Here is a 25,000-nt window from a genome sequence, read left to right on the forward strand (position 1 = left end):
TATAGTTTTGCACTGCAACTGTAAAAGCACTGTTTATTTAAAAGTGCAAACCTGTGCAGTTTGTTCTGTTGAGTTTTGAGTTTTGGATGCAGCTATGTGCTGCATCCAAGTTTGCATTCATCAATCAATTACACAAACAACAAGAGACAAGGTCCTTTGGTGTGCAAACGAAAACCCAGAACCACCTGCAGGTGTAACCAAGGTACAATGGATTAACAAGAGCCCCCACCCCGTGGTACCATGGTCCCCAGGTACTCACGTGGCTCTCCAGGAAACGCCTTACTTTGTACAGGTCAGGGTAGTAGCTGTTCCGTACCACGATTTGCAGCCAGCGGATCCGAACCTCTGCATTCATCGAGTCGAGCAGCGTGGAGTAACTGCGGGACAACCGTGTCATCACCTCTGAGGACAGAGAGAGAGAGAGAGAGAGAGAGAGAGAGAGAGAGAGAGAGAGAGAGAGAGAGAGAGAGGATTAGCCACAGTTTATAGGCAGAAAGCTCAGGTGTGTCTTATACTCTCTCTTATAGTGAAACAAGGAATGGATCTATCTGCTATACGATGAGAGTTATTTCCATCCCTACTGTCTATAGATTAATTTGGTTTCCTTCAGTATTTGTGATTTCAGCACTAGGCGAGCGGGTACCGTGTGAGAGAGGCGAGCGGTCCAGCAGCTTGTCCAAGAAGAGTACGGTCTGGAAGGTCCTCCAGGTTGAGAGGTCTTGTCGCGCGATGGCAGCCGAGTCCAGCGGCTCCGAGGTCCACAGCCGGAATAGAGACTCCACCGGCTCCGTCAGGCTGCAGCCCTGAGAGAGGTCCGGCTCAGCCAGGGGGGGGCCACAGGCATTTAGCCAGCGCTCAAATTCCAGACCTGAAGAGAGGGAGAGAGATGGGTAGAGGGACAGACAGAGATGGAATAGAGAGTGAGAGAGATGGAACGAGAGACAGAATAGAGACACACAGATGGAGCAGAGAGAGAGAGAGATGGAAGAGAGACAGATGGAAGAGAGATGGAAGAGATAAAGAGGAGAGAGAGAGAGAGATTGATTATATCTGTGGGAAGGTATCTCTTGAATAATTCTCTTTAAAAGACTAGTCCATTTCCTACCCTGTATTGGCATCAACGATCCCCTTTAACCATTGAGCAGTTAAAAAGAGACAAACAATTAGTCAGGCAAGGTGGCAAACGGGCAGAGGGATGGCAAGCAGACAGGAAAAACAGACATAATCAGCTAGGCAGGCAGACGTCCCTGCCCCCTCCTCACCCTCTCGGTTGGCCACGCAGCGCTCCTTGAGCTCTGGGAAGAAGCCCAGGAAGAACTCGAGCAGATCCTGAGCCACCACGCTGGTGAACTTGAACTTCTCAATGTAGGCCTGCAGGGACAGGGAGCAGAAATTAGCCCTAACTGGACTGGACAGAAACAGGCAGCAGTCTTAAAAATACAGTAGGGATGGAAATATGACTCCCATTGCATAGCAGTTTGATCCATTCCTGGTTTTACTGTGAGTTTAATAAGACACACCTGAGCTTGTTATCTACACACATTAAGGCTCATTTAAAAACCTGAAATGAGGGAAACTGCTATGCAATCCGAGTCTCTTTTCCTTCCTCAATTCAGACTTTGCTTGGAAGATCCCTGAACCATAAACAGCATTGATAAGCAGCCCTGTCTGGAAGTGGAACAGTGCTTACTCAGGCCGGTCTGTCTAGCACCAGGGATTTGCAAGTCATGATTGTCTTCAGTATATTCTGTAAAGCATGAATTCCATTTTTTATTTGAGGTTTATTTAGTCTGAAAACTATACATGCTGCAGAATTCACATAATTAGTGCAGCAAGTTTAAATACATTGCCATGTGTATTTCATATTGGATCCTCTCTCAGCTGCTGTGTGTAGATTAGAGCAAACCACATCCCAGAAACAACTTCGACAACTTCATTAACCAAGTGCAGTGAGCTTCATGATGCCGTGTAGACGATGCGTGGGGCTTTAGATCAGGGCTTCTCAAACTCCTGGGAGACCCCTCTGTCTGCTGGTTTTCATTCCAACCGAGCTCACAATTCAAGTTCAAGTTACTTATAAAATGCTATAAGCTGACTTGCAATCTGCAACTGTTTAAGAGCTGAAAACAAGTAATTTAAGCAAATGATCAGTTCAAGTCAGGGTCTAGTTAAGTAACTGTGAGCTCAGTTGGAATGAAAACCAGCAGACACAGGGGTTCCCTATAATTTGAGAAGCCCTCCTTTAGCTACTACTAGACCACAACAACCTCTGCTTCTGTGGTTTCTGAAATTCCCTTCACTTTGAACATTGTTCAATTGCATGCATTACATATGAATGTTTGTACCTTCATACATACTGTTTGTGCATTATGGATGCAAACTTGTTGCACACACAGTGTTGTTAGTTAATAAAGAAAATGTTGTTTGTCTAAACCAGGAGTCTCCAATCCTGGTACTGGGGGGCTGGTGTCCCTCCTGGTTTTTGTTCCAACTGTACCCTAAACTAATTAATTAGACCAATTAGGTTCTAATACGTACTTAATCTGTCCAATTATGTAATTCAGGGTACAGTTGGAACAAAAACCAGGAGGGACATCGGCCCTCCAGGACCAGGATTGGAGACCCCTGGTCTAAACGATTTTTCCCAAATGTAATCTAGAGTGTGACACAGACACACACAAGGACTGGTTTACTGTTGGACTGACCCTGAGGAAGGAGTCAAAGCGCTTGGTGTCTCCGCACAGCTGGGAGAGGTAGGACACGAAGCAGTAGCCCTTCTCATAGGTGAACAGGTTCATCAGACTGCTGGGGTTCACACCTGCCAGGGGACAGACAGACAGACAGACACACACACACACAGCGGCACAAATGTTTGAGTACTTTGAGTTTCTTAGCAGTTTTACATTAAGTGTAAACACAGTAAACACATCCTGAGAGTTTTATCCAGCTCCCGTAATGAACAAATATTGTAAAGTGATTGAGCAGCTCCCACGCACACACATATACTCCTCCACACCCCCTTGCTTCAGACCTGGCTCGAACTTCACTTGCAGCTTGCTGACAGGGTTGTTATCTCCCAGCAGCCTCATCTGTCTGTGCAGCGCATCCAGACGAAACACCGTCTCCAGACAGGTGAAGGCAGCGCCTGGGGAAAGAGAGACAGTGAGAGAGAGGGAGAGGAAGACAGTGAGACAGACAGAGAGAGAACGTGAGCGAGACAGAGAAGGGAGTGAGACACACAGTGGGAGGCAGAGTGAGAGACCTTAGCCTGATGACCTGCACCAGTGTGTTACGTTGTTTGCTGTGGTCAGAGTCAAAAAACTAAATGACCTTAATAGCCAAGGAAGCAGCCAGTGCAGTGCAGTCCACAGGGTACTTGCAGCAGTGCTGCAGTGTATCCCCCTCACCATAGGCCTCGGTGGTGACGCGTCTCTGTGCATATGTGGCCAGGCCCTCGCTCAGCCACATCTCCTCCCACGTTGCATTGGTGACGGCGTTGCCAAACCAGCCGTGTGCGATCTCGTGGATGACGTCAATCACCAGGAACTCGCTGCTCTCCAGGATGGACGAGATGATGAAGGTCAGGCACGGGTTCTCCATGGCAACGATGGGGAAGGAGGGCGGCAGGAACACAATGTCATACCTGCGGAGGGAGATTTACATAATTACACTGTGTTCACAATCAAACGTCTGTATGTGTAAAATGTTCCCCTCAAAATGTCCAGAAAATCCTCTACACCTCTTCGTCTTAACCCTAAGTGAAGGGGGTTCCTCTGTCCCTCCCTCTCTTACCTTCCCCACATGTAGGGTCCAAACAGGCTCTCCGCGACAGTGAGCCAGCGCTCCACCAGACCGCTCAGCTTACTGACCGCCGAGTTCAGGAGGCACGGCTCTGCCCAGATCCGACTCCTGCAGGAGGCAAGACAGCAGTCGGGTCAGCAACTGCACAAGAGGAGGAATCAGGCAGGCTGCACTGCGCCTAGAGACCGGAATCAGGCAGGCTGCACTGCGCCTAGAGACCGGAATCAGGCAGGCTGCACTGCGCCTAGAGACCGGAATCAGGCAGGCTGCACTGCGCCTAGAGACCGGAATCAGGCAGGCTGCACTGCGCCTAGAGACCGGAATCAGGCAGGCTGCACTGCGCCTAGAGACCGGAATCAGGCAGGCTGCACTGCGCCTAGAGACCGGAATCAGGCAGGCTGCACTGCGCCTGGAGACCGGAATCAGGCAGGCTGCACTGCGCCTGGAGACCGGAATCAGGCAGGCTGCACTGTGCCTGGAGACTGGAATCAGACAGGCTGCACTGTGCCTGGAGACTGGAATCAGACAGGCTGCAGCGTGCATGGAGACTGGAATCAGACAGCCTGCAGCGTGCATGGAGCCCGGAGCCCTAAAACACAATGGCAGCTGCAAATGCTATTTGTTAATAGGGGTAACACATGCAATTGCTACTTGTTAATAGAGGTGTGTAACAGATGGCATCTCATGCAGTCTGGGCTTGGTTCTGGCTGTCCAAACTGTAGTAAAACAATTTCTGTTAGAATGAGACACTTCCTACACAGAACGCATTAACTTCTCATAAAAAAAAAGCAATTAAAGATTGTACTCAAACAGAAAAAAGAGGAGTGGTTTTTCAACTTCAGAACTGAGCTGCTGTCCAGTGTGCTCTAGGCATGGGATGACTTCTACACAAGTCAAAACATACTTTAAACTGACAAATCCTTAACTGTAGTTAACAATATAAACTGCAAAGGAGGGAATTCAAACTCACTTTCTCCTTTAATCACCGCTCTGTCTCTACTGAGCTGGATACCTCTCCATGGATTACCTAACACAGGAGCGGTGTGGCTAATTAAGCCGGCCAATTGCTCCAGCTTGTTTCAGAATTGTGCAGTGAGGCAGAAGAGAGTCTTACTAAAAGGTGAGCACACTTGTAAGGATCAAACGCAAATGAAACACCCTGCCCTGATGAACCAGGTCCTTACCGCGGCCCTATGTCAGCAGGCCTGAGGTCCCCAGCCACCAGCGCCACGAGGTACGCAGGGACGGGGTACTCCATGTGGAACTGGAATGCCTTCTCGTGGGCGCTGTATGCACTGCGGGTGGCACTCATCAGAACCTGCACCCCCTCCGGTACCTGGAACACACACAAAGATTCTCAGTCTCATTGTTACATTGATCCCATACAAAAAAAGGAAAAAATTTAGTAACCAAGTAAGAAAAAAAAAAAAAAAAAAGTTTCAGTCTCATTTGAATTCCAGAACATGCAAATCCTCTGCACGGCAGACCCAGTTAACTGCTCTTGACTTCATACATCTCATTCAATGAAGTCAGGGATGGAAATAAGACTCCTGTTGCATTAGTTTCATGCATTCACAGTAAAACAGGAATGGATCAAACTGCTACACAATACAAGTCTTCCTTCCACCCCTGCATGAGACACACAAACAGCAGGTCCCACAGTGTCAGTGCTGGCCCCTATGGCTCACCCGCACAGTGGCAGAGTAGGTGCACTTCACAGCGGGCGTGTCAAAGCAGGGAAAGAAGGAGCGGTTGCAGACAGAGTGTCCCTGCGTGAAGACAAACGGGTTGGAGTTTCCACACGTCAGCTCCGAGTCCAACCACCAGATCTGCACAGAAAGAAGACAGACGAGAGTAAGAACATGAGAAACAAAACGAAAGAGGAGGCCATTCGGACCATCTGAGCTCGTCAGGTTTCCCGCGTAGCAGCTGCTTGATCTCATAACTTTGTCAAGTCGGGTCTTAAAGGATCCCAGTGATTCTTCTTCAACAACATGACTAGATACCCATTCTATACCCTCACCTCTCTGTGTGTGAAAAAGTGTCTCCTTCTCTGTGTCCTAAGTTCTTCCTCCACTTCATTTCCAACAGTGTGTCCTCTGGTCCTGGTTTCTGTGCTGCGCCTACAGCAGTGGTTAGGGTTAACTTTGTCAACTCCTTTCAAGATTTTAAAAGACTTCAATTGTCTCCCCCCTAATTCTTCTTAATTCCAGGCTAAGACTAATTTCCTTCATCCTGTTTGTGTCGCTCTTTCCTCTAAGCCCTGCTAGGATTAGTCTGGTTGATCTTGGCTGGACTCTCCAGGGCCACAATGTCCCTTTGGTGCTGTGGTGACCAGAACTAGGCACAGTACTGCAAGTGCAGTCTCACCAGTGCATTACACAGCCTCATCATAACCTCCTAACCAGGAGCTAGTTTAGTTTAAAAACATCTGAGATTTATTGAGCGACATCTGCAGCCTGCAGGCAATGACTCAGGAAGGCTATAAAGGGTTTGTGGTGTTGTCCGCTCAAACAATGGGTCACAGCCAGCGCAGAAGAAAAGACAACCAAACCATTGCAATGGCATAACAACATTTAGTCACTTTAGCTGCAAGAAGGAGCCTGAAAACGTACCCTGAGGGCAATCCTTGAAGCTCCTCCTTCCACCCCCTCCCCAGACACAGGGTTTGTAAGACAATGGACCCTACCAACAAACTGTGTGCAGGGGGCGGGTATGGAGGCGGGATGCAAGCGTCTGTAAACAAACAAATGTAAGTTGCATTCGGATTAGTCGCCGCTCCACTAAGGGATCCTCTAATTGGATGAAGAGACATGTTGTTGAGTAACTGACCTCAGAGTCCAAACAGAACGAAGAAAAAGTTTATTTTTTACATTGTTTTTTAAAGCTCTTGTGCCTCAACACCCAGACACTGATTCTGAACTTGATAGAGACAAACACAGAGTCTTCTAAATGATTGTATGGGGGCTCACAAATCATCAGGACATCCGACTTGGAAAGTTTTAATGACAGTTGTCTATTTATTTGTTCATTTTTAGTTTAAAGCCATTTAAACATGATAAAAGAAAGGAGCTTTACTAACGTGACTAAGTGTTGTTTTATACCGTCACAATGGTTTCATTGCCTTTGCTGCTGCACACAGATCCTTTTTGCAGCAGTAACCTGTGACGCACCTGCACTCAGAGTCACAGTAAAGGCCAAAGGTGGCACCAGGTAAAGGCTAATTATAGCAGCAGCTGTACTGTACACACCCTGAATACATAACCCATCATTTGCATCTCTTTGGGTCTGTTAGCTGTGTGCAGACCTCCGGACCGTAGGTATGAATGCAGGGAATGTGAAAAGGTTCTGATGACTGTTCTGCTTCGGAGCAGCCCCCCCAGGTCAGGTCTGTCCAGTTTTATAAACCATGCCTACGGCCCTGTAAAAATCGCTGACATGTTCTTTAGAATTCACAACAGTGTCATATGTAATGTGTCAATTTCGCAGGAATGTGCTCAGAACTATTTCATAAATTATGTGTACAGATTATTATTATTTTTTAAACATCAAATGTAGGAGATAAAGGTACTGCCATCATCAAAATCAACGTCAACGTTATTCAAGCACTTTACATTAGCTTGTGAAACAGTGTTGTAATAAACAGCTTGTAGGTAAAGTGCATCTGCAAGGACAGCTTTCAGTTCTAATACATCAGAAGCATGTTCACCATTTAGGTCTTGCAAAACAAATACAATGTGTAACCCACACTGATCTTGGGCAACAATCGACTCGTCAGAGACCAGGGACAAGCAACCAGACTGTTACCAATTTCAAAATCTCATGCTTGTGATACACAGCAACTTTAAGTAAGTATTCACATCTCAGCTGGGTTGATGAAGGAATCACTCCACCATTTGCTACACTCAGTCTGAAGATTTTACTGAACTTTTTGGTTGTCCAATTTTTCAAGAGGGGTAGCTTTGCAAAAAAACACCTCTTAGGTCAAAAATGAATTTTCAGTGGACTTTTGGAACATGGAAGTCACAGTTTTTTGTTTCTTTGCAAGTAAAGCAGTCGCAGTTCTGCTCTGGATTTCTGCCTCTCTTTCGGTGAATACTTGAATCTAAATACCCGGCAACTGCCGATTCTCGGTAGTGATCTACGGTAACGTTGCTGGACGTACAGAAGGGCTTACCTCCATCTCTGTGTAAAACTCCTGCTGGATACTGCTTTACATGATCTGCTGCAGACACATTTTTTTGCCTCTTTTTAGAGACATCCATTTTCTAGTTTACAGTGTGTAGTATTTTAATTTCCCGCCTAGATCGCATAGTCACATGACAATCACTGCACAGCACTGTGCGCATGACGAATAGTACACGCAGGCACACAGCAAAGCTGTACAGTTTCGTTAATGTGTTTTTTTGTACGAAATACAAATAATTATGAAATTATTTTTATTTCTTAAATATTGTAAAAATCAAAGTACTGGACTAATTTCACGATTTCCGTGCAGCCCGTGAAACCGCGATATACAACGGGCCTTAACCATGCGTGCTGTCCAGGGTTTGGGTTCTGTTTTTCAATTCCAATTCATGATATGAGACACTGCTCTTGCCTGGTTTTCCTCCTAACACGTTGATCGCACATACCGGGTATCCTGGCATGGCTCACCCTCTGCCTCTTGCTCTTTTTCGACAGGTGTCCCCCAAGGCTCAGTCCTGGGACCTCTCCTGTTTTCTCTCTACACCCGCTCCCTGGATCACCTCATCTCCTCCCATGGCTTCAATATCATTTCTATGCTGATGACACCCAGATCTTCCTCTTTTCGCCACTCTGGCTCAGATACCACCCTCCCGTATTTCTACCTCTCAGCCATCTCCTCTTGGATGCACTCTCATCATCTTAAACTCTCTGAATCAGACCTCCTTTTATTCCCCCCTCTTCCTCCCCAACTGCTGATCTCTCTGTCGCTATTCCCCTTGAATCCACCACCCTCTCTCCCACTAAGAACCTCTGCGTCACCCTCGACCCCTCTCTTTCCTATTCTCAGCACATCTCTACTCTGGCACGCTTCTGTCACTTCTTCCTCAGCAACATATGCAGAATTCGCCCCTTCCTCACTGACTACTCCACGCAGATGCTAGTTCAGGCCCCGGTACTGTCCCGTCTTGACTACCGCAACTCCCTTCTGGCCGGCATTCCTGCCACTGCTACCTGTCAGCTCCAGCTCATCCAAAACTCAGCTGCTCACCTTGTCTTTTCCCTTTCTCGTTTCTCCCACGCTACATGCTGCTCCGTTCTCTACACTGGCTCCCTATCGCTAGTCGCATCCAATTCAAAACTCCTGTACTCTCCTATTGCTGTCTTGACCTTCCTGCTCCCTCCTATCTCATTTCTCCCTACACCCCCTCTCACCCCCGGCAGATTAGCTGTACCCCCCTCCAGGCCCCCGCTTCCAGAGCCCACTCCTTCTCCTCCCTTACCTCTCAGTGTTGGAACAGCCTACCCATGGATATCAGGACTGCTCAGTCCCTGACCACCTTCTGGCGCCTCCTCAAGACACACCTGTTCAGATAGCATCTGTAAACCTCACAACCCTCGACTACATGGCACCCAATTGTATCAGCACTTCCATCAGCTTGTACTTGCAATGAACTGCTCCATACCTTGCTGATTTCTACTACAGCTCCTACCTAGTCTTTACTTCCTGTATATTGTATACAATTTCACTCCTATAGGTATCCTTATTCACATTTTTATTTTGTACTGCTCTTATTTGAAATCATTCTCATCTATTTATTGTACTTACTATGTGCTCTTACTGGACTTCGCTTGTATAAGCACTTTTTTTCTATAAGTTAACTGCTCATTCAAACTCACATATATGTAATCATTTACTGTATTCTTTATCTTGCCCTCATCTGCAATGTGATCTTATTTGCCACTGATTTTATTGTACTTCATAAATGCTCTTATCTGCAATGTGATATTCTGCAATGCGATATTATTCAATGCAATACTCTGTACCGTAATTTTGAAAGGTGATATTTTGCAAGACTTGTAAGGGCCTGGACAAGGGCATTTGCTAAGAAATAAATAACAAAACAACAATAATAATAATTATTGTGATTGTTCAACTGCTTTCATGAAGCTGATTTAATTGACTAACAAACAGTGACTTCAATTTGAGCCATATGTTGGCACTGTGAGAAGCTCTTAACAGAATACTGCTAATTGCAATGTTTATCTGCACTTGTGATGATGCGTTAGAATGGATTAAAAGGAAACGGGCATTGGGATTTGATCTTAAACAGGAACTGGGAATGGAAGAACAGGTATTGAGCCTAACACTGGTGTTCTCAATGAAATCCCTCGCTCAGCTGCATCACTCAGTACAAACTTTCTCACTTGATCAAAGGTTCTGAGGAGATCAAGGAACGCAGCAGCCACTTACTAAATACAGATCCATTCACTGTACCCAACCAAAGACAAGTTAAAGGCATTCAGCTGCTCTGGTTAAGCTGTTGCAAATCCATTGTGCCAAGTTACTGAAAGTATTAAAACACCTCCTGTCTAACATGTTCACAGAGTGGTCAGTATCGCTTTACATTGAAACACACCTACGCTGGGGCCACAACATGAGGCATGTTGCAACAGAGCCATGCAATTCATGAGCTACAAAATCCTGACTTATGCCTGAAATGCACAGCTGTTCTTGACCTCTGCAAGTTAAGCACCCTGGGGTTTGTTTGGCAGCATGTGCTGAGAATAGCACCAGGAGGTGTGGAACACTGGGGCACAGCAGTGAGGCATTCTCACTGGAAACCTAATATACACTAAGTCTCCACTATGACAACACAGGGGGTCCTTCACTACATTTTCTAGCCCCCTCAGTCATTGTGTGTAGAATTGTACCTTCTTGGCTTCCCTATCTATGGATCGATTTCATAACGAAAATATGTTTGTTTTTCTTTAAAAGTTTTAGCAGGGTAATTTCCTGAACTCCATTGGCAGGGTTCACACAAACTCTTAATTTCTACAAAAAAATTATTTTAAAAACCATGCACTGAAAAAGGGGGTCTTGCATGGAATATAGTCCCCACAAATCAATCCACATATTAGAATGAGGTTTGAGCTCCTGTGCATGATCAAAACAGCTGCTCTGGTGACCCTAAATCAGAACATCAAATCCTGCTGAACACATAACCGAGTCACTGACCTGTTCCTGCAGTATAATGTTTGGAAACCCATTCGCAAAGGCCATGTCCCCTGCCAAAACAGACGCACTCTGTGCCAATCGAATGCAGCTACTGCACACACGGTGAAGAGCATTTAACAGGCGAGGTGATGTCATAACTACTACAGCATACACAGAATGGGAAATAGAAAGACCACGGTCCTGAATGAGCAGTGTTGCAAGCAATGACATTTAAAAACAGCTGGCCTTTTTTTCTGCAACGTATTTTGCTTGGCTGGTGCATATCAAACTGTTCTAATTTTAGTATAAGGAATGAGCGCAGACTAGTCAATACCGTTGCTGTTTGTTTTCGGTAACCTGATCGTTACACAGATAAAATGTGTGCACCGGACTCAACAGATGTACTCGTGACACGCAGAACTTTGCTGTGTCACAATCATCATTACAAATAAACAAGTCACAATGCTAGCGATTGCAAAAGTTGTTATCGTTAGCATATAGGTTTATATATATATATATATATATATATATATATATATCCCGTGATAACAAATTCGTGTTTTCTTTTAATTCAGGTCAGTGTACAATAACAACAGCCTTAATTGTTTACTTAGCAGCATAACAAAAATACAATCTCGCTCATTTGGAAACAATAAAAAGCGACACAAATATAAAATCTAAGATAACACAAACGTGGCATCCTAATCTATACCTCACACAGTCTAACTGCAGATACAAAACAGTTCGGCTCGGTCATTGTTCGACTACTTACAGCCGGTCCGTCGGAGGTCTTGTACCGAATGGTAATCTGGAAAGTCTGCTGCGGTCGGATAGCGGCGGGCAGGGAGATGGTGAGCGAGGAGCCGTAGTCGGTGAAGGGGTCGACCCGGTAGGTTAGGGACGTGCAGACTTGGTCTCCGACATCCGCAGCGGTGCTGGCGCTGTGGACCTTGCAGTCTATGGAATGGATTAGCAGGGACTGGTGCGTGTCCAGAACCAATGTCTGTGTGTCGGGCTTGGTCGAGCACAGCTCCAGTACCTGACTGCCCGTCATTTCTTTATCCCTGAAATTGAGCTGCAGACTGAGATGGAAATGCCGGAGGGTGAAGCTGTGGAAGTTGGAAGCCGAGGCGATGTCGACTGGGGGAGACTGCCCCATCGCCGGCATACTGTTGCTGCTCTTCTCGCTTTTGTTGTTGGGGATCGTTAAAACTTTCCGACAACAGCAAAGCGTTGGGCGCTGAAAGTTAGACATGGTTTAAAAAGAAAGAATACCCCAAACAACCGTGGAACAAAATAATAATTATTACACTAACAGTAATACATAAATAAAATACAACTTAAACAATGAGAGACAGAATGTACAAATATACTAGGGTAGTTCTACAGGCACGCTGGCAATGAAAGACTGAGACGAAAAAATGCTTTAAAATTTTTGAAAAAAGCGAGAGCAAAAAAAAATCCCCTTTAAATTAAAGTAATAAATAAGATACTACGTGAAATCCATGAGGGGCCCGATAAAAACGACTGGAGCATTGCTGTATTCCTAGAGAGTAAAAAACGAAAGCAAAGCAATTCGAGAGGTATTTTTCTTTTAAAATAGTACACAACACCGACACTAACAAAACGAGAACTCGACTGAAGTTAACATGAAACAAACTCAGTTGTGTGACTCCCTTTGAAAACAGGAAGTAAAAACACGAGAGGAAATAAAAAATCAGAGGCCAAAGAAAAAAAAAAAAAGTTTCAACCGGTAGGGGAGCCAGCGAGCAAGAGGCTGAGTATGCGAATGACTCACAGACAACGTGTTCATGTGTGTGAATGTCTAAATACAGACACCTGACACTGCTCGATAGCCCGCATTAATGGGGAAAATTATACAGTACATACAAATGCACAAACTTGAATTCAGCCTTGGCTCCAGCACAGATGAAGACAAAGCGGTTTTCTGTTCTAGATTTTTCACGTTATGCAGCCTGTGCTGTTCTTGTATACAGTAGTCCCCCCCGCAATGTAATCTATCTGCATGTCTGTGCTGATTATGCAATGGAAGGAAAGGCATCCTGTTACACAATGCAAACAAAGCTTCATTCTGGACCTCCAGTAAACCCTGTCTGTGTGCGTGTATGGAGCTATGCAATGCAGCATGTCATATTCACTGCTGGACCTTGATGAAACTATCTAAATGATCCAAGGGCAACATTAACCCCTGACTGGCTGGTTTCACTAGGCGAGCTCAGCACTAATCTTGGAGCACCTCAACTGTGTGCTAAACCGTGTCTGTGAAACCAGCCCGATGTGCTTCAAGTGGAAATACAGGGGGGAGGCATGTGTTGGACATTGAGAGCTGGCACAATGCTGAGCGGCCTCTTGGTGCGTGATTACGTGAAGTATGATTTCATCTGTAACCTAACAGTATTTGTACAATCTTTATATTCCAATGCTTTCTCATGCACTGCAGAAGCATCTCAGACTCCTCCAAGCTGCCTAATTCACAGAACAGGATGTGATGTTCTTTTAGCAATAGGCTGAGGAACTGTGAGGTCATCCAGAGACCTTCCAGAACTCCCTTCGCTTGCTGGGCCTTTGTCAACGCATGCAGTACAACTCGTAGAACGGTCAACTCAAAGCACTCTTTATAGAGGTTGCATTTCTTGTAGGACAGCTGCTAAGTCAGGACATGGACCTGTTTTAAACTGGTCGCCAGAGTTCAATTATTCTCAGCCCTAGCAGGTGACTGAACCAGTTTCCCTTGGATGAAGATAAGTATTATTTACAGCGTGTTGAAAGAGCAAAGTGTTGTGCTGTGGATTAGGGAGCTGAGTCTATCTGACTCAAGGACAGGGAAGGGATCACGGGGGCTTCATTGAAGTGTTGAAATCCTAAAAGGACCTGACAGCTCTATTGTAAGCACAGCACAGAGAGCAGGATGAAGCACACAGGTGGAAGTGGGTGGTGACAGAAGGGTTAATCGGTTGCCACATTGCTGCTGCTGAATCAATTAGTTCCTTTCAGAGCTGACCAAGTCCTGAGATCAATCAGTGACTACGAACCGGATGAGCCAGACTGAATGGCCTCCTCTCAATTAAAACTTTTTTCATCTAACTAGTCTAGATGGTTTAAACTAATCATGATAAGAGCTGCTCTTTCCTTGAGCGGTCAGTTACAATCCTGTCCACGGTGGACCTCCTCAAAGTCAGCAGGAGACAGCTTAGTTGACGTGTTGCTAAGCACTTCTTTCTTTGTTTGTGACCCCTGCTGCCACTGGAATCTCAGCTTTACTGGTCTCTCCAGGACAGCTAACAAGCTCAAGTCCAGTCTGACGATCAAGTCTACTCCCCTCATCTGCTGTTGGCATTACTTTAATATTGTATAAAAACTGAGTTTCTAAATAAATGATGACTAGATCGTAATACAATGTTTGTGAAATTGAAAGCAGGGCTGTTTCTTGTAAAATCAAACCAGCCGAAACCGTGGTTATCTTAGTTTGCATGTCCCAGCTGCCCTTTTCCGTTCTCAGAGTGAATTCCTGTGGCTTGTACTGGCTGGCTATTTTATCCAGATGCAAACTCCTAGCTCATGTGCTCTGCACCCCAAGTAAAACAGCAGCCGTCAGACTGGATTATATACATGCCCGATAACTCTCACGCGCTCCCTGATCAATTATCTTTAAACACAAGATACAATAGCTCACTAATGCAGTTTTTCTTGTTTTTAAAATGTCATTTTCAGGGGTTGGCACCATGTCGAGTGGCAACAGACATTTAAAAAAAAAAAAAAAACACACCTTGGCCATGGACAAACAAACGGAAGTTCTGTACAATTCCGTCCGTGTGTTAGATGTATTCACTACCATGAGGACATGGGGGTCTAATCCAGTCCAGATTTTTACACCAAACAGGTTCTAATGTAGTTAATTGAAGCTGCTAAGAGGCAATTAAAGTCATTTAGGACCTGGTTGGAATAAAGACCAGAACTGGAATCGATCTCGAGAGCCAGAGTTGAGTACTACTGACCCTTGTCATTTGTATTTCTGAAGCCACTATAGTGAGGTCTTGTTGTTGACAGTTCTGGTATCGAAGCAGCCCACGCCTTGTAATCTCAGTGCAGCACCAGCATCATTAACATTGCTTATACAGGCATGAGTCTGCATGCAGAATGAGTCCATTAAAAAATCTTGTTTACAAAACAAATGCACAAACCGAAAAGTCTGGATAAACTCAAAAATAGTTTTATTAAACATTTTATAGCTTTCCTCTCTCCCGTGTTCCCACTTTTCCCTCTACAGTGCATGTATGCAGTCATGCTAAGGCTATCAAAAGTGTCAACGGAAGTCAAACTTGCACCACAGACTGTCCCAGAAAGCCATCACTATTCTAGTTGTGATCACCAGCAGATGACAGTGTAACCCAATGCTGAGGTTTCAATGAACAGCTCTGCACCGAAAAAGTGGCAACATCAAAATTAAACAGATTATTGGATAACTGCACAAGGCTCTACAGCAAAGACCCAGCAAAGTCACACCCGAAATGCCACTAGATTGAGTCACGCTTCTTAGCAGGACACAGAGAAAGTGCTCCACTGCATGGCATACTGCTGTAATATTAAACAGACAGGATTGCCCTAATTAAACAGCTGCTGTTGAGCCAGGGAATGTGATGAAATACCTCCTCTGAGCACAAACCCGACCGCAAGCCAGGATTAAAAAAATAAATAAAAATAAAAAAAAAAAATTTAAAAAATCACACACACACACGGTGATCTTTAAACTAAGGGAGAAGGGGCAACTCCTACTTTCTCCATGTGCCCCAGTACCAGTGGAGCATACAGGAACCCCAAAACCCCACCTCCCTTCTCTTGCCCCAGTCCAGCTGACCCTCCTGGGTACTAGTCATATCTCCCATTGGTTGTCTGATTGTTCCAGAAATAAGACAAGTGCCTGCAGCAAAGGAAACATTTCAAATGCACTGCCCCCTGGCATGTGATGAAGGACATTCGAAACAGCATGATGACAGACAGTAATATTTCAGAAGCAAGGTAACAAGCCTGGGGATATAGAAAAGAAAAGACTGTCGAGCAGGACATAAAACCTGCCTCTTGCGGGCTTTTAGTAAACACATTCCTGTACAGTAGGACTGTACAAGTACATGGTAAAAAGTCATCGCTGTGAAAACACAGTACACAAATGAAAAAGTACAAAATAAAACTACATTGTTACAGTAATCTATATATATTCTATATACATACATTGTGTGTGTGTGTGTGTGTGTGTGTGTGTGTGTATCTATAGATACATGGATTATGCTTTTTTTTTTTTTTTTTATATCTACGGTTCCCTGAACCACATTAATTTATAGGAGTGCATTTAGTATTAAAACATGGAAGAAAAACAGTTTGCTCTATAAACAGAAGTCTGTGTCATGACGAGATTTGGGGGTCCCTCCTCTACACACACACACACACACACACACACACACACACACACACAACACCCGCCCACTTCGCAGGGTCTAACAGGAGGGCATGACAAGGCTGTGCAGAGTCTCAGGGTCAGGAATCCGCTCTACTGGCAAGAGAAAGGTTTCCATTCCCGGGTACACAGGGTCCTTCTCATTCTGTCGTGTTTCTGCTCCGCTGGGTTCATGCCCTTCAGCCCTTCACTGTGATCTTGTTTTCCACAGCAGCCAGCATGGCGCACAATCGAGAGTTTTCATTGGCTAAAAGGGTGGAGGGCTCATCAAATTCCACAACCTTAAGAAAAGACAGAATTGCTTTATTATTATTATTATTATTATTGTTATTATTATGGAAAAAAGACTCCTATTGGATAGCAGTTTCACCCAATGAGCTTGATTAGCCACAGCGTATAGGTAACAAGCACAGCTGTGTCGTCTTAAACTCTGTGGGCAACCAGGAGTGGATCAAACTGCTATGCAAAGGGAGTCTTATTTCCTCCCTGGTTGCTGAATTTAAAAATTTTCACACCCAGTCAAAAAGAAAAAATATTGTCTGGTAAAAACTAAACAAAGAACATGACTGTTTGGCCCCAACTGGTGTGCATATAACAACCTGTAAACATGTGCTGAGTGCAACACAGGTAAGCAATGAGCATGCTTTGAAGGTGTGCGCATGTTAAACTGCACAGGTCCCGAATGGAGAGTCTCCCGGTGATCTATTCTGATACCTCTCCCTGGTTGAGCACCATGATGCGGTCACAGCTCAGCACAGTCTGCAGGCGGTGGGCGATGGTCAGCGTGGTGCAGTCCTCGAACGCCTCGCGGATTGTCTCCTGGATTAGAGAGTCTGTCTCCGAGTCCATAGCCGCCGTCGCTTCGTCCAGGATCAAAATCTGAGAATACACACATTGCAACAGCCAGTAGAACAAGGCCAGCAGGCAGGCTCTCTTATTCACTAATGAATGCTCTAGTGTAACTTTGCCTGTCCCCTCCCCTCCTCACCTTGCAGCAGCGAAGCAGAGCTCGAGCCACAGACAGCAGCTGCCTCTCTCCCACCGAGAAATTCTCCCCGTTCTCCAACACCTCCGATTCCAGCTTCAGGGGCAACTGAGCAATCTGGAAGGGAGAGAGGAGGACTGTTATACAGGGATGGAAATAGACTCCCATTGCATAGCAGTCTGATCCATTCATGGTTTCACTATGACTTTAATAAGACAACCAATAGGAGTCTTATTACCATCCCAGCTGTAGCGGCAGACCGCTGGCTCCCCAAAAACAAAACCATCTTCAACTTCAAGCATTCTTCTCATAAAACTAAAGCTAGACGCCATTCTTTTCTAAAATGTCACAAGTTTGCACACTTACACACTCCTTCATGTGGGTCCTCTCCAGGGCGTCCCAGACCTGCTTCTCATTGTACTGTTTGAAGGGGTCCAGGTTCGATCTGGAAGCAGAAAGAAAAAAAAACAAATAAAACCAGTCAACACTTCACAGAACCGTGCTTCCTTTAAAAAAAATAAAAAAATAAAAAATCACCTATAAAACTACACTCTACATCTCACTTTTTATACAGCAATATATCCTGAAAAGTCTTCAGGAAACTTTGGGGGAAAAGCAAGTCACTCTGGATCGCCCAGATCCCAGTCCTTAACCAGAAGGGTTCTGTAGACTAGTAAAGGGTTATACTGAATGAGTGTGCATTGATACTATCAGTTTGTCTTGTAGGAAACTGAACTGTGGTTGCAAAGGTTAAACAGCTATCCCCAAGCACAATGAGGCTTTGCCAACAGCCCGGAAGGTCTTGTACTTGGAAGTTAGTAATGCTGTTTGGAGGATGTTTATCCAGAGCCACTATGCCGGCTGCAGTTGCACAATTAAAAGAGTCTCTGTGGATGTCTGGTACCTGACAGTGCCGCTGAACAGCACAGGCTCCTGGGGGATGATGGAGAGCTTGCTGCGCAGGTCTGCCAGCCCGATCTCATTGATGTTGACCCCGTCGATCTTAATGGATCCGCCACAGGGCTCCACCAGCCGGAACAGAACCGCACCCAGAGAGGACTTCCCTGAAACACACACCCAGAACGAGTCACTGCACCCCTGCTGTTACACCAACGTTTACACTTTCTCTTCACATCTTTGTAATGGCTAGAATGCCACTGTAATAAAAAGGACAGCCCCAACAACAATGAGCTCAAATAAAAACACTGCTGAAATCCAAGAGGCTACGCAACAGACCTGAGCCTGTTCGTCCCACGATGCCAATCTTCTCCTTGGCCCTGATGGTGAAGGAGACTTTCTTGAGAACCAGGGGCAGGTTCTCTCGGTACCTCATCTCAGTGTTGTCAAAGACGATCTCCCCTTTGTGGGGCCAGTCCTTGGGGGGAGCCTTGTTCTTAATGCGGGCTGGTGCCTCCAGAGCTAGAGACTGCATGAAAGAGAAAGGTCACACAAGCAAGCGGGCGGCAATGTGAGAAAGCTTGTTCCCCAGGGTCAGGTTTTTCTACTCTTGTAATCTGGATAACAGTGATCCACATTCTGTAATCCTATATTTTGTGATCCAGATTACTTTTATCTAGATCATTTTGATCCAGTTTTTCAGAAAATGTCACTGCTGCATTACATTTATTCAGATAACAAATAATCACAATCACGAAATCCAGTTTTTTGAAATAGGCTAGTTCTTAATAGTTTTTGATGTATTAAGAGGCCATTAGTTATGACATAACCTAATTTAACAAAAGAAATAAGGTTGTGGTAGTAATGAGCAATACTCAACTATTTAACTGTTTTATATTATTTTTAACAAATCACACAAATCTGGTGCACATCTAACACATGCAAATAATGGTTATTTTATTTATGCCTACTTCGCAGAAATTAAATAACTAAACCTAAATTGAATAAAAATAAAACTTCTGGAAAAAAGTTTGTGTTCTTAGACATCTGCATGTCTTCCTCGTCGGTCGAGAGTCCAGCATCTCAGACGAGCTTTAAGGAGGCGTACGTAAAGGCTTTTTTTATTAAAGCTATACCACTAAATACGCGTTTTCAAAAAAAAAAAAAAAAAAAAACTCCACATACCTTTATATAATGGTTTATTCTCTCCACAGAAGTGAATCGAGCCTCTGTCTCCGAGGCTAGCCGCACAGTGAACTGGAAGAGGCCTGTAAGCTGCAGGAACCAAACATAAAGCAGGTAGCAGTTTGTACAGCTTCTTTGACAGGGTGTGCATCTATTGGCAGTGTTACTACATAAACATTAGGCATCTTGAGGAACATGTACCCTTAAAGTTGCCCACAGTAAAAGCATAGAAACCGTATGCATTGTAAAGCCCTGACGAGTATATGAAACCATATTAAAAATCATGGCAAACCATGGTAAATGCATGCATAGTATAACCAAGGGAAAAATCATGAGTAGTATACCATGGGAAAACTGCAAATTTATTGTGGCAAACTTTTATAAGGGTACAAAACATTAGGAACACCTGCTCTTTCCATGAAACCTACTGACGAGGTGAATTCAGGTGAAAGCTATGATCCCTTTGATGTTTGATTGATGTAACCCTTTAAATCCACTTCAAATCGGTGTAGATGGGGAGGGGAGACCGGTTAAAGAAGGATTTTTAAGCCTTGACACAATTAAGACATGGATTGTGTATGTGTGCCATTCAGAGGATAAATGGGCAAGACAAAAGATTTAAGTGCCTTTGAACGGGGTATGGTAGTAGGTGCCAGGCGCAACGGTTTGAGTGTGTCAAGAACTGCAACGCTGCTGGGTTTTTCACGCTCAACAGTTTCCCGTGTGTATCAAGGACGATCCACCACCCAAAGGACATCCAGCCAACGGCCAGTGGTCGAAAATGGCTCACTGATGAAAGAGGCCACAGAAGGCTGACACTAATTGTGCAGAGCAACAGATGGGCTACAGTTAGTCAACTGACAGTCCAGTACAACATTGGTGCCGAAAGACCCATAAAAGAATGCACAACTCGTCGTACCTTAACATGAATGGGGTATGGCAGCCGACGACCTAACAGAGCTCCACTTCTTTCAGCAAAACACAAGAAACTGTGGTTGCAGTGAGCCAAGGAAGGAAAACACTGGAGGACTGAAAAAACATTGCCTGGTCTGATGAATCCCGGTTCCTGCTGTTTCACGCTGATGGGAGGACTAGGGTATGGAGAAAACCACATGAGTACATGCATCCATCATGCCGCATGTCAACATTGCAGGCTGGTGGTGGTGGTGTGATGGTGTGGGGTGTGTTTTTATGGAACACACTGGGCCCCTTGATAAAAGTGGAGCAACGTTTGAATGCCACAGGATATCTGAACATCATTGCCAATGAGGTGCATCTCTTCATGGCAGCAGTGTATCCATCTGCTAATGGATTTTTTCAGCAGGACAATGCCCCATGCCACAAGGCTAGGATTGTCCAGGAATGGTTCCACGAACATGACAGTGAATTCACCTTACTGCAGTGGCCTGCCCAGTCACCAGATATCAATCCAACTGAGCATCTGTGGGATGAGATGGAAAGAGCTATTCGGAATAAAGATCCACTAGCAGCCAACTTGACACAACTGTGGGAAGCATTGCAGTCAACATGGGCCAGCATCCCCGTGGAATGCTTTCGACACCTTGTAGAGTCCATGCCCCGACAAATTGAGGCTGTTCTGAGGCAAAAGGGGGTGCAACTCAATATTAGGAAGGTGTTCCTAATGTTTTGTACACGTGTATAATCTGCACACTGCACAATATATAAAGGTATAATAGAGCACATGGCGCAGTAGAGTATTCCCTGGCTCCGCGTGTCCTGGCGGAGGTTCAAGTGTTCCCACTGACCTGCACTGCGTAGGAGATGGCGAGTCCTGCATATGCTGGAGGGATCTGCCCGTGCATGAGAACGATCATGAGGCCTGTAATGCTGATCAGAGCCACGCTGATGATGTCCAGCCTCACTGCCAGCCAGCGCATGGCACAGTTGAACAGGTAGAAGGGAGCCTGGTTATCATCCAGCAGCTCCTGGTACCTGAGAGGGGGCAGAGACAAGGAAAGGCATGTGAGAACCGTAATATCCCAGGGATGGAAAGACGACTCCCACTGCATAGCAATTTGAGCCTCACATGGTTTTACTATGAGTTTAGTACAATACACCTAAGCTTGTTATATATACACTGTGGCTAATCAAGCTTGTAGTAAAACCTGGAATGGGTGAAACTGCTGGTAAACACTGACCTGTGCAGGAACTCTGCTCCCTTGTCATAAGCATGGACAGTGGTGAGCCCCTGGATGCTGGAGGTGATGTGTGACAGGAAGGGAGACTGGGTGATGTTATCCAGACGCTTCAGCTCCCTGATGAAAACCCTGCAATGAAAACAAGGGGAGGAGGGGTGTGTGTCAGGGCTTTATCTGGTGCAGCCTGCCTGGACTAAAGAACATGAGGCAGCTTCTGGTAAAGTTTTATGCAATTAGCTGTAGGGGTGTATTTTCAAGCAGCCCTCACTAAGTAACTAAAACTATTGATTGAACGATTCACAAGGTGGAAAGAACTTTAAAAATCACCACCCCCATGACAAGTGGCCTAAAACATTGCCCAAAGTGTGCAATGGAGGGAGATCCCGATGCCTTACCTGGAGACAATGTGCAGGATGATAAAGAGGATGAACAGGGGCCCGACTGCCACGAGAAACCAGGGGAACACGTAGCCGATGACGCCCAGGCAGAAGACCACCAGGATGACATTTTGAATGAACATCTCAGCCTGGAAGGGCAGCCGGGTGTCCACTGTGGAGCAGGGAAGCAGAATGGATCTCACACACATTCACAAAACAGCGAGGCCGAACAAAGTCCCCAATTTTATCCTTTCAGTCCCTGTGCATGTCAATCGTTTACCCAGGGCTGCGTCTTACCTTCGTCCATGTCTTTTGAGAAGCGGTTGAGAATGCGTCCTACAGGGGTTGTGTCAAAGAACTTCATGGGACTGCGTAGAATCTTACGGAACAGCTCGTCGTGGAGTCTGGTGGAGGCCCTGAGGGTTCCCTGAATAATCATATTACACATTCTTAAATCACGCAGGTCAAGCACACTGGAATAAACAGCTCATATGAAAACTGTTTAAAAAAATAAAGAACTCTCAATATGATAACTTTTGGTTTGTATCAATTAGCGAACAGCAAATTAATCATTTTTATTTTATACTACCAATACCCCAACAATTGCACTGTTCCAGACTGCATTCAGTTGACGGTCTTGGCAGCATATTGAATAATAACTGGAGTCAATCAGTGCACCTGCAGGGATGGAATTAAGGCTCACATTGCCTAGCAGTTTGATCCATTCCTGGTTTTACCAATGAGTTTAATAAGACTCACCTGAGCTTGCTACCTATACACCGAGGCTAATCGAGCCTGTAGCCAAACATGAAACGTTAAACATTACTTCTCTATCAGGAATGTATCAGCTGCGGTTGGCTCAGACTCCTGTCACTGGACCCCAGGGCACAGGCAGTGCTCAGTAGTGTACCTTGACAAAGGCAATCCCACGCACAAACTTCAGAAGCAGCATGAGGACCATGGAGAGGGTGTAGATACTGGCGTAGTACTGCATGTGGGGGTTATCCTTCATGCTGTCACTCAGCACCGTGTCATTGCCCAGCACCACAGACGTGTTCTACACAACCGGATTAAAAAGAGTTTAGCACAGGACACCGTACTGGGTTTCTAACAGATTCTCCTATCATCTGCTATACATATGTTTTCCAGGACCCCCTTGTAAACAAGACCTCCGTCACAATGGGTAAAATCTCCTGGTTAAATAAGCGCATCTGAATAAAACACAGAACTCCTCTTTGGATTGTGATTTTATTACAAGCCAACAAGTTTATTCTTATATCAAGGCTGAAGACCTGCTCAGATACATAGTCTTGCGCTCTTACCCCGCTGCCCTGCTTGATCCAGTAGCTCAGCCACCAGTTGCTAAAGGCAGTGCTGCCCACGTTGAGCACAAAGAGAGCCAGGATGAGCAGGAAGGCCACGGGGCCCCCAGACGCTTGGATGTAGGCTCCGTACACAGACCAGGGCACAGAGCCCGTGCCTTTCTCCTCCACCTGCATCAGATGACCTGGGGGCCAGGCAAAAGTGTCAGCAGGGTTTGAGGAAGCTTGGCATCACGTCTTTCCAATATTCTACTCACATGCTTGCTCCTGGGTTAATTCAGGGACTATACAGTATATATATTATATACATATAATATATATATATATATATATATATATATATATATATATATATATATATATACACACATAGTATATATATACACACACACACAGTGGCTTGCGAAAGTATTGGCCCCCCTTGGCATTTTTCCTATTTTGTTGCCTTACAACCTGGAATTAAAATGGATTTTTATTTGGATTTCATGTAATGGACATACACAAAATAGTCCAAATTGGTGAAGTGAAATGAAAAAAATAACTTGTTTAAAAAAATTCTAAAAAATAAATAACGGAAAAGTGGTGCGTGCATATGTATTCACCCCCTTTGCTTTTTAGCCTCTAAATAAGATCTGGTGCAACCAACTACCTTCAGAAGTCACATAATTAGTTAAATAAAGTCCACCTGTGTGCAATCTAAGTGTCACATGATCTGTCACATGATCTCAGTATATATACACCTGTTCTGAAAGGCCCCAGAGTCTGCAACACCACTAAGCAAGGGGCACCACCAAGCAAGCGGCACCATGAAGACCAAGGAGCTCTCCAAACAGGTCAGGGACAAAGTTGTGGAGAAGTACAGATCAGGGTTGGGTTATAAAAAAATATCCGAAACTTTGAACATCCCTATGAGCACCATTAATGCCATTATTAAAAAATGGAAAGAATATGACACCAAAACAAACCTGGCAAGAGAGGGCCGCCCACCAAAACTCACGGACCAGGCAAGGAGGGCATTAATCAGAGAGGCAACAAAGAGACCAAAGATAACCCTGAAGGAGCTGCAAAGCTCCACAGCGGAGATTGGAGTATCTGTCCATAGGACCACTTTAAGCCGTACACTCCACAGAGCTGGGCTTTACGGAAGAGTGGCCAGAAAAAAGTCATTGCTTAAAGAAAAAAACAAGCAAACACGTTTGGTGTTCGCCAAAAGGCATGTGGAAGACTCCCCAAACATATGGAAGAAGGTACTCTGGTCAGATGAGACTAAAATTGAGCTTTTTGGCCATCAAGGAAAATGCTATGTCTGGCGCAAACCCAACACCTCTCATCACCCCGAGAACACCATCCCCACAGTGAAGCATGGTGGTGGCAGCATCATGCTGTGGGGATGTTTTTCATCAGCAGGGACTGGGAAACTGGTCAGAATTGAAGGAATGATGGATGGCGCTAAATACAGGGAAATTCTTGAGGGAAACCTGTTTCAGTCTTCCAGAGATTTGAGACTGGGACGGAGGTTCACCTTCCAGCAGGACAATGACCCTAAGCATACTGCTAAAGCAACACTCGAGTGGTTTAAGGGGAAACATTTAAATGTCTTGGAATGGCCTAGTCAAAGCCC

The 25,000-nt window shown here is 45.1% G+C and overlaps 3 protein-coding genes across 3 annotated transcripts in view; all 3 read right to left on the reverse strand.

The window, feature by feature from the left end:
• LOC121307566 (multidrug resistance-associated protein 5-like) overlaps positions 1-121 on the reverse strand; it is a 5,234-nt gene extending 5,113 nt beyond the window's left edge. Inside the window, exon 1 of the mRNA XM_041239766.1 lies at positions 52-121. Within this exon, the coding sequence (XP_041095700.1) occupies positions 52-121 (70 nt within the window). The remainder of the gene's footprint in view (positions 1-51) is intronic.
• On the reverse strand, positions 7-12,697 carry LOC121307539 (aminopeptidase RNPEPL1-like). The gene is made up of 10 exons (XM_041239727.1): positions 11,757-12,697; positions 5,490-5,630; positions 4,986-5,137; positions 3,793-3,909; positions 3,408-3,643; positions 3,032-3,145; positions 2,706-2,818; positions 1,263-1,371; positions 644-868; positions 7-402 (listed from the first exon to the last, which is right to left on the reverse strand). The coding sequence occupies exons 1-10, from the start codon at positions 12,237-12,239 to the stop codon at positions 125-127; spliced, it is 1,968 nt and encodes a 655-aa protein (XP_041095661.1). The 5' UTR covers positions 12,240-12,697; the 3' UTR covers positions 7-124.
• Positions 12,698-15,199: 2,502 nt separating this feature from the next.
• LOC121307628 (multidrug resistance-associated protein 5-like) lies at positions 15,200-23,559 on the reverse strand. Its single transcript, XM_041239847.1, has 13 exons — positions 23,380-23,559; positions 22,968-23,114; positions 22,355-22,484; positions 22,076-22,229; positions 21,681-21,809; positions 21,288-21,474; positions 19,522-19,611; positions 18,676-18,865; positions 18,344-18,503; positions 17,806-17,884; positions 17,443-17,556; positions 17,169-17,333; positions 15,200-16,735 (listed from the first exon to the last, which is right to left on the reverse strand). The coding sequence occupies exons 1-13, from the start codon at positions 23,554-23,556 to the stop codon at positions 16,634-16,636; spliced, it is 1,824 nt and encodes a 607-aa protein (XP_041095781.1). The 5' UTR covers positions 23,557-23,559; the 3' UTR covers positions 15,200-16,633.
• Between the last annotated feature and the right edge of the window lie 1,441 nt (positions 23,560-25,000).

The sequence above is a fragment of the Polyodon spathula genome, chromosome 57 (genome assembly GCF_017654505.1).
Source record: "Polyodon spathula isolate WHYD16114869_AA chromosome 57, ASM1765450v1, whole genome shotgun sequence".
NCBI lineage: Eukaryota > Metazoa > Chordata > Actinopteri > Acipenseriformes > Polyodontidae > Polyodon > Polyodon spathula.

Excerpts from the sequence above, each read along its gene's own strand:
- LOC121307539 (XM_041239727.1), bottom strand. The coding sequence starts at position 12,239 with ATGTCTAACTTTCAGCGCCCAACGCTTTGCTGTTGTCGGAAAGTTTTA. Across the intron at positions 5,631-11,756 it reads AGACCTCCGACGGACCGGCT|ATCTGGTGGTTGGACTCGGA; the intron begins GTAAGTAGTCGA and ends CTTTCTGTGCAG. Across the intron at positions 3,644-3,792 it reads GGACCCTACATGTGGGGAAG|GTATGACATTGTGTTCCTGC; the intron begins GTAAGAGAGGGA and ends CTCCCTCCGCAG.
- LOC121307628 (XM_041239847.1), bottom strand. The coding sequence starts at position 23,556 with ATGCAGGTGGAGGAGAAAGGCACGGGCTCTGTGCCCTGGTCTGTGTAC. Across the intron at positions 22,230-22,354 it reads CTCAAAAGACATGGACGAAG|TGGACACCCGGCTGCCCTTC; the intron begins GTAAGACGCAGC and ends CCTGCTCCACAG. Across the intron at positions 17,334-17,442 it reads CTCTGCTTCGCTGCTGCAAG|ATTTTGATCCTGGACGAAGC; the intron begins GTGAGGAGGGGA and ends GTGTATTCTCAG.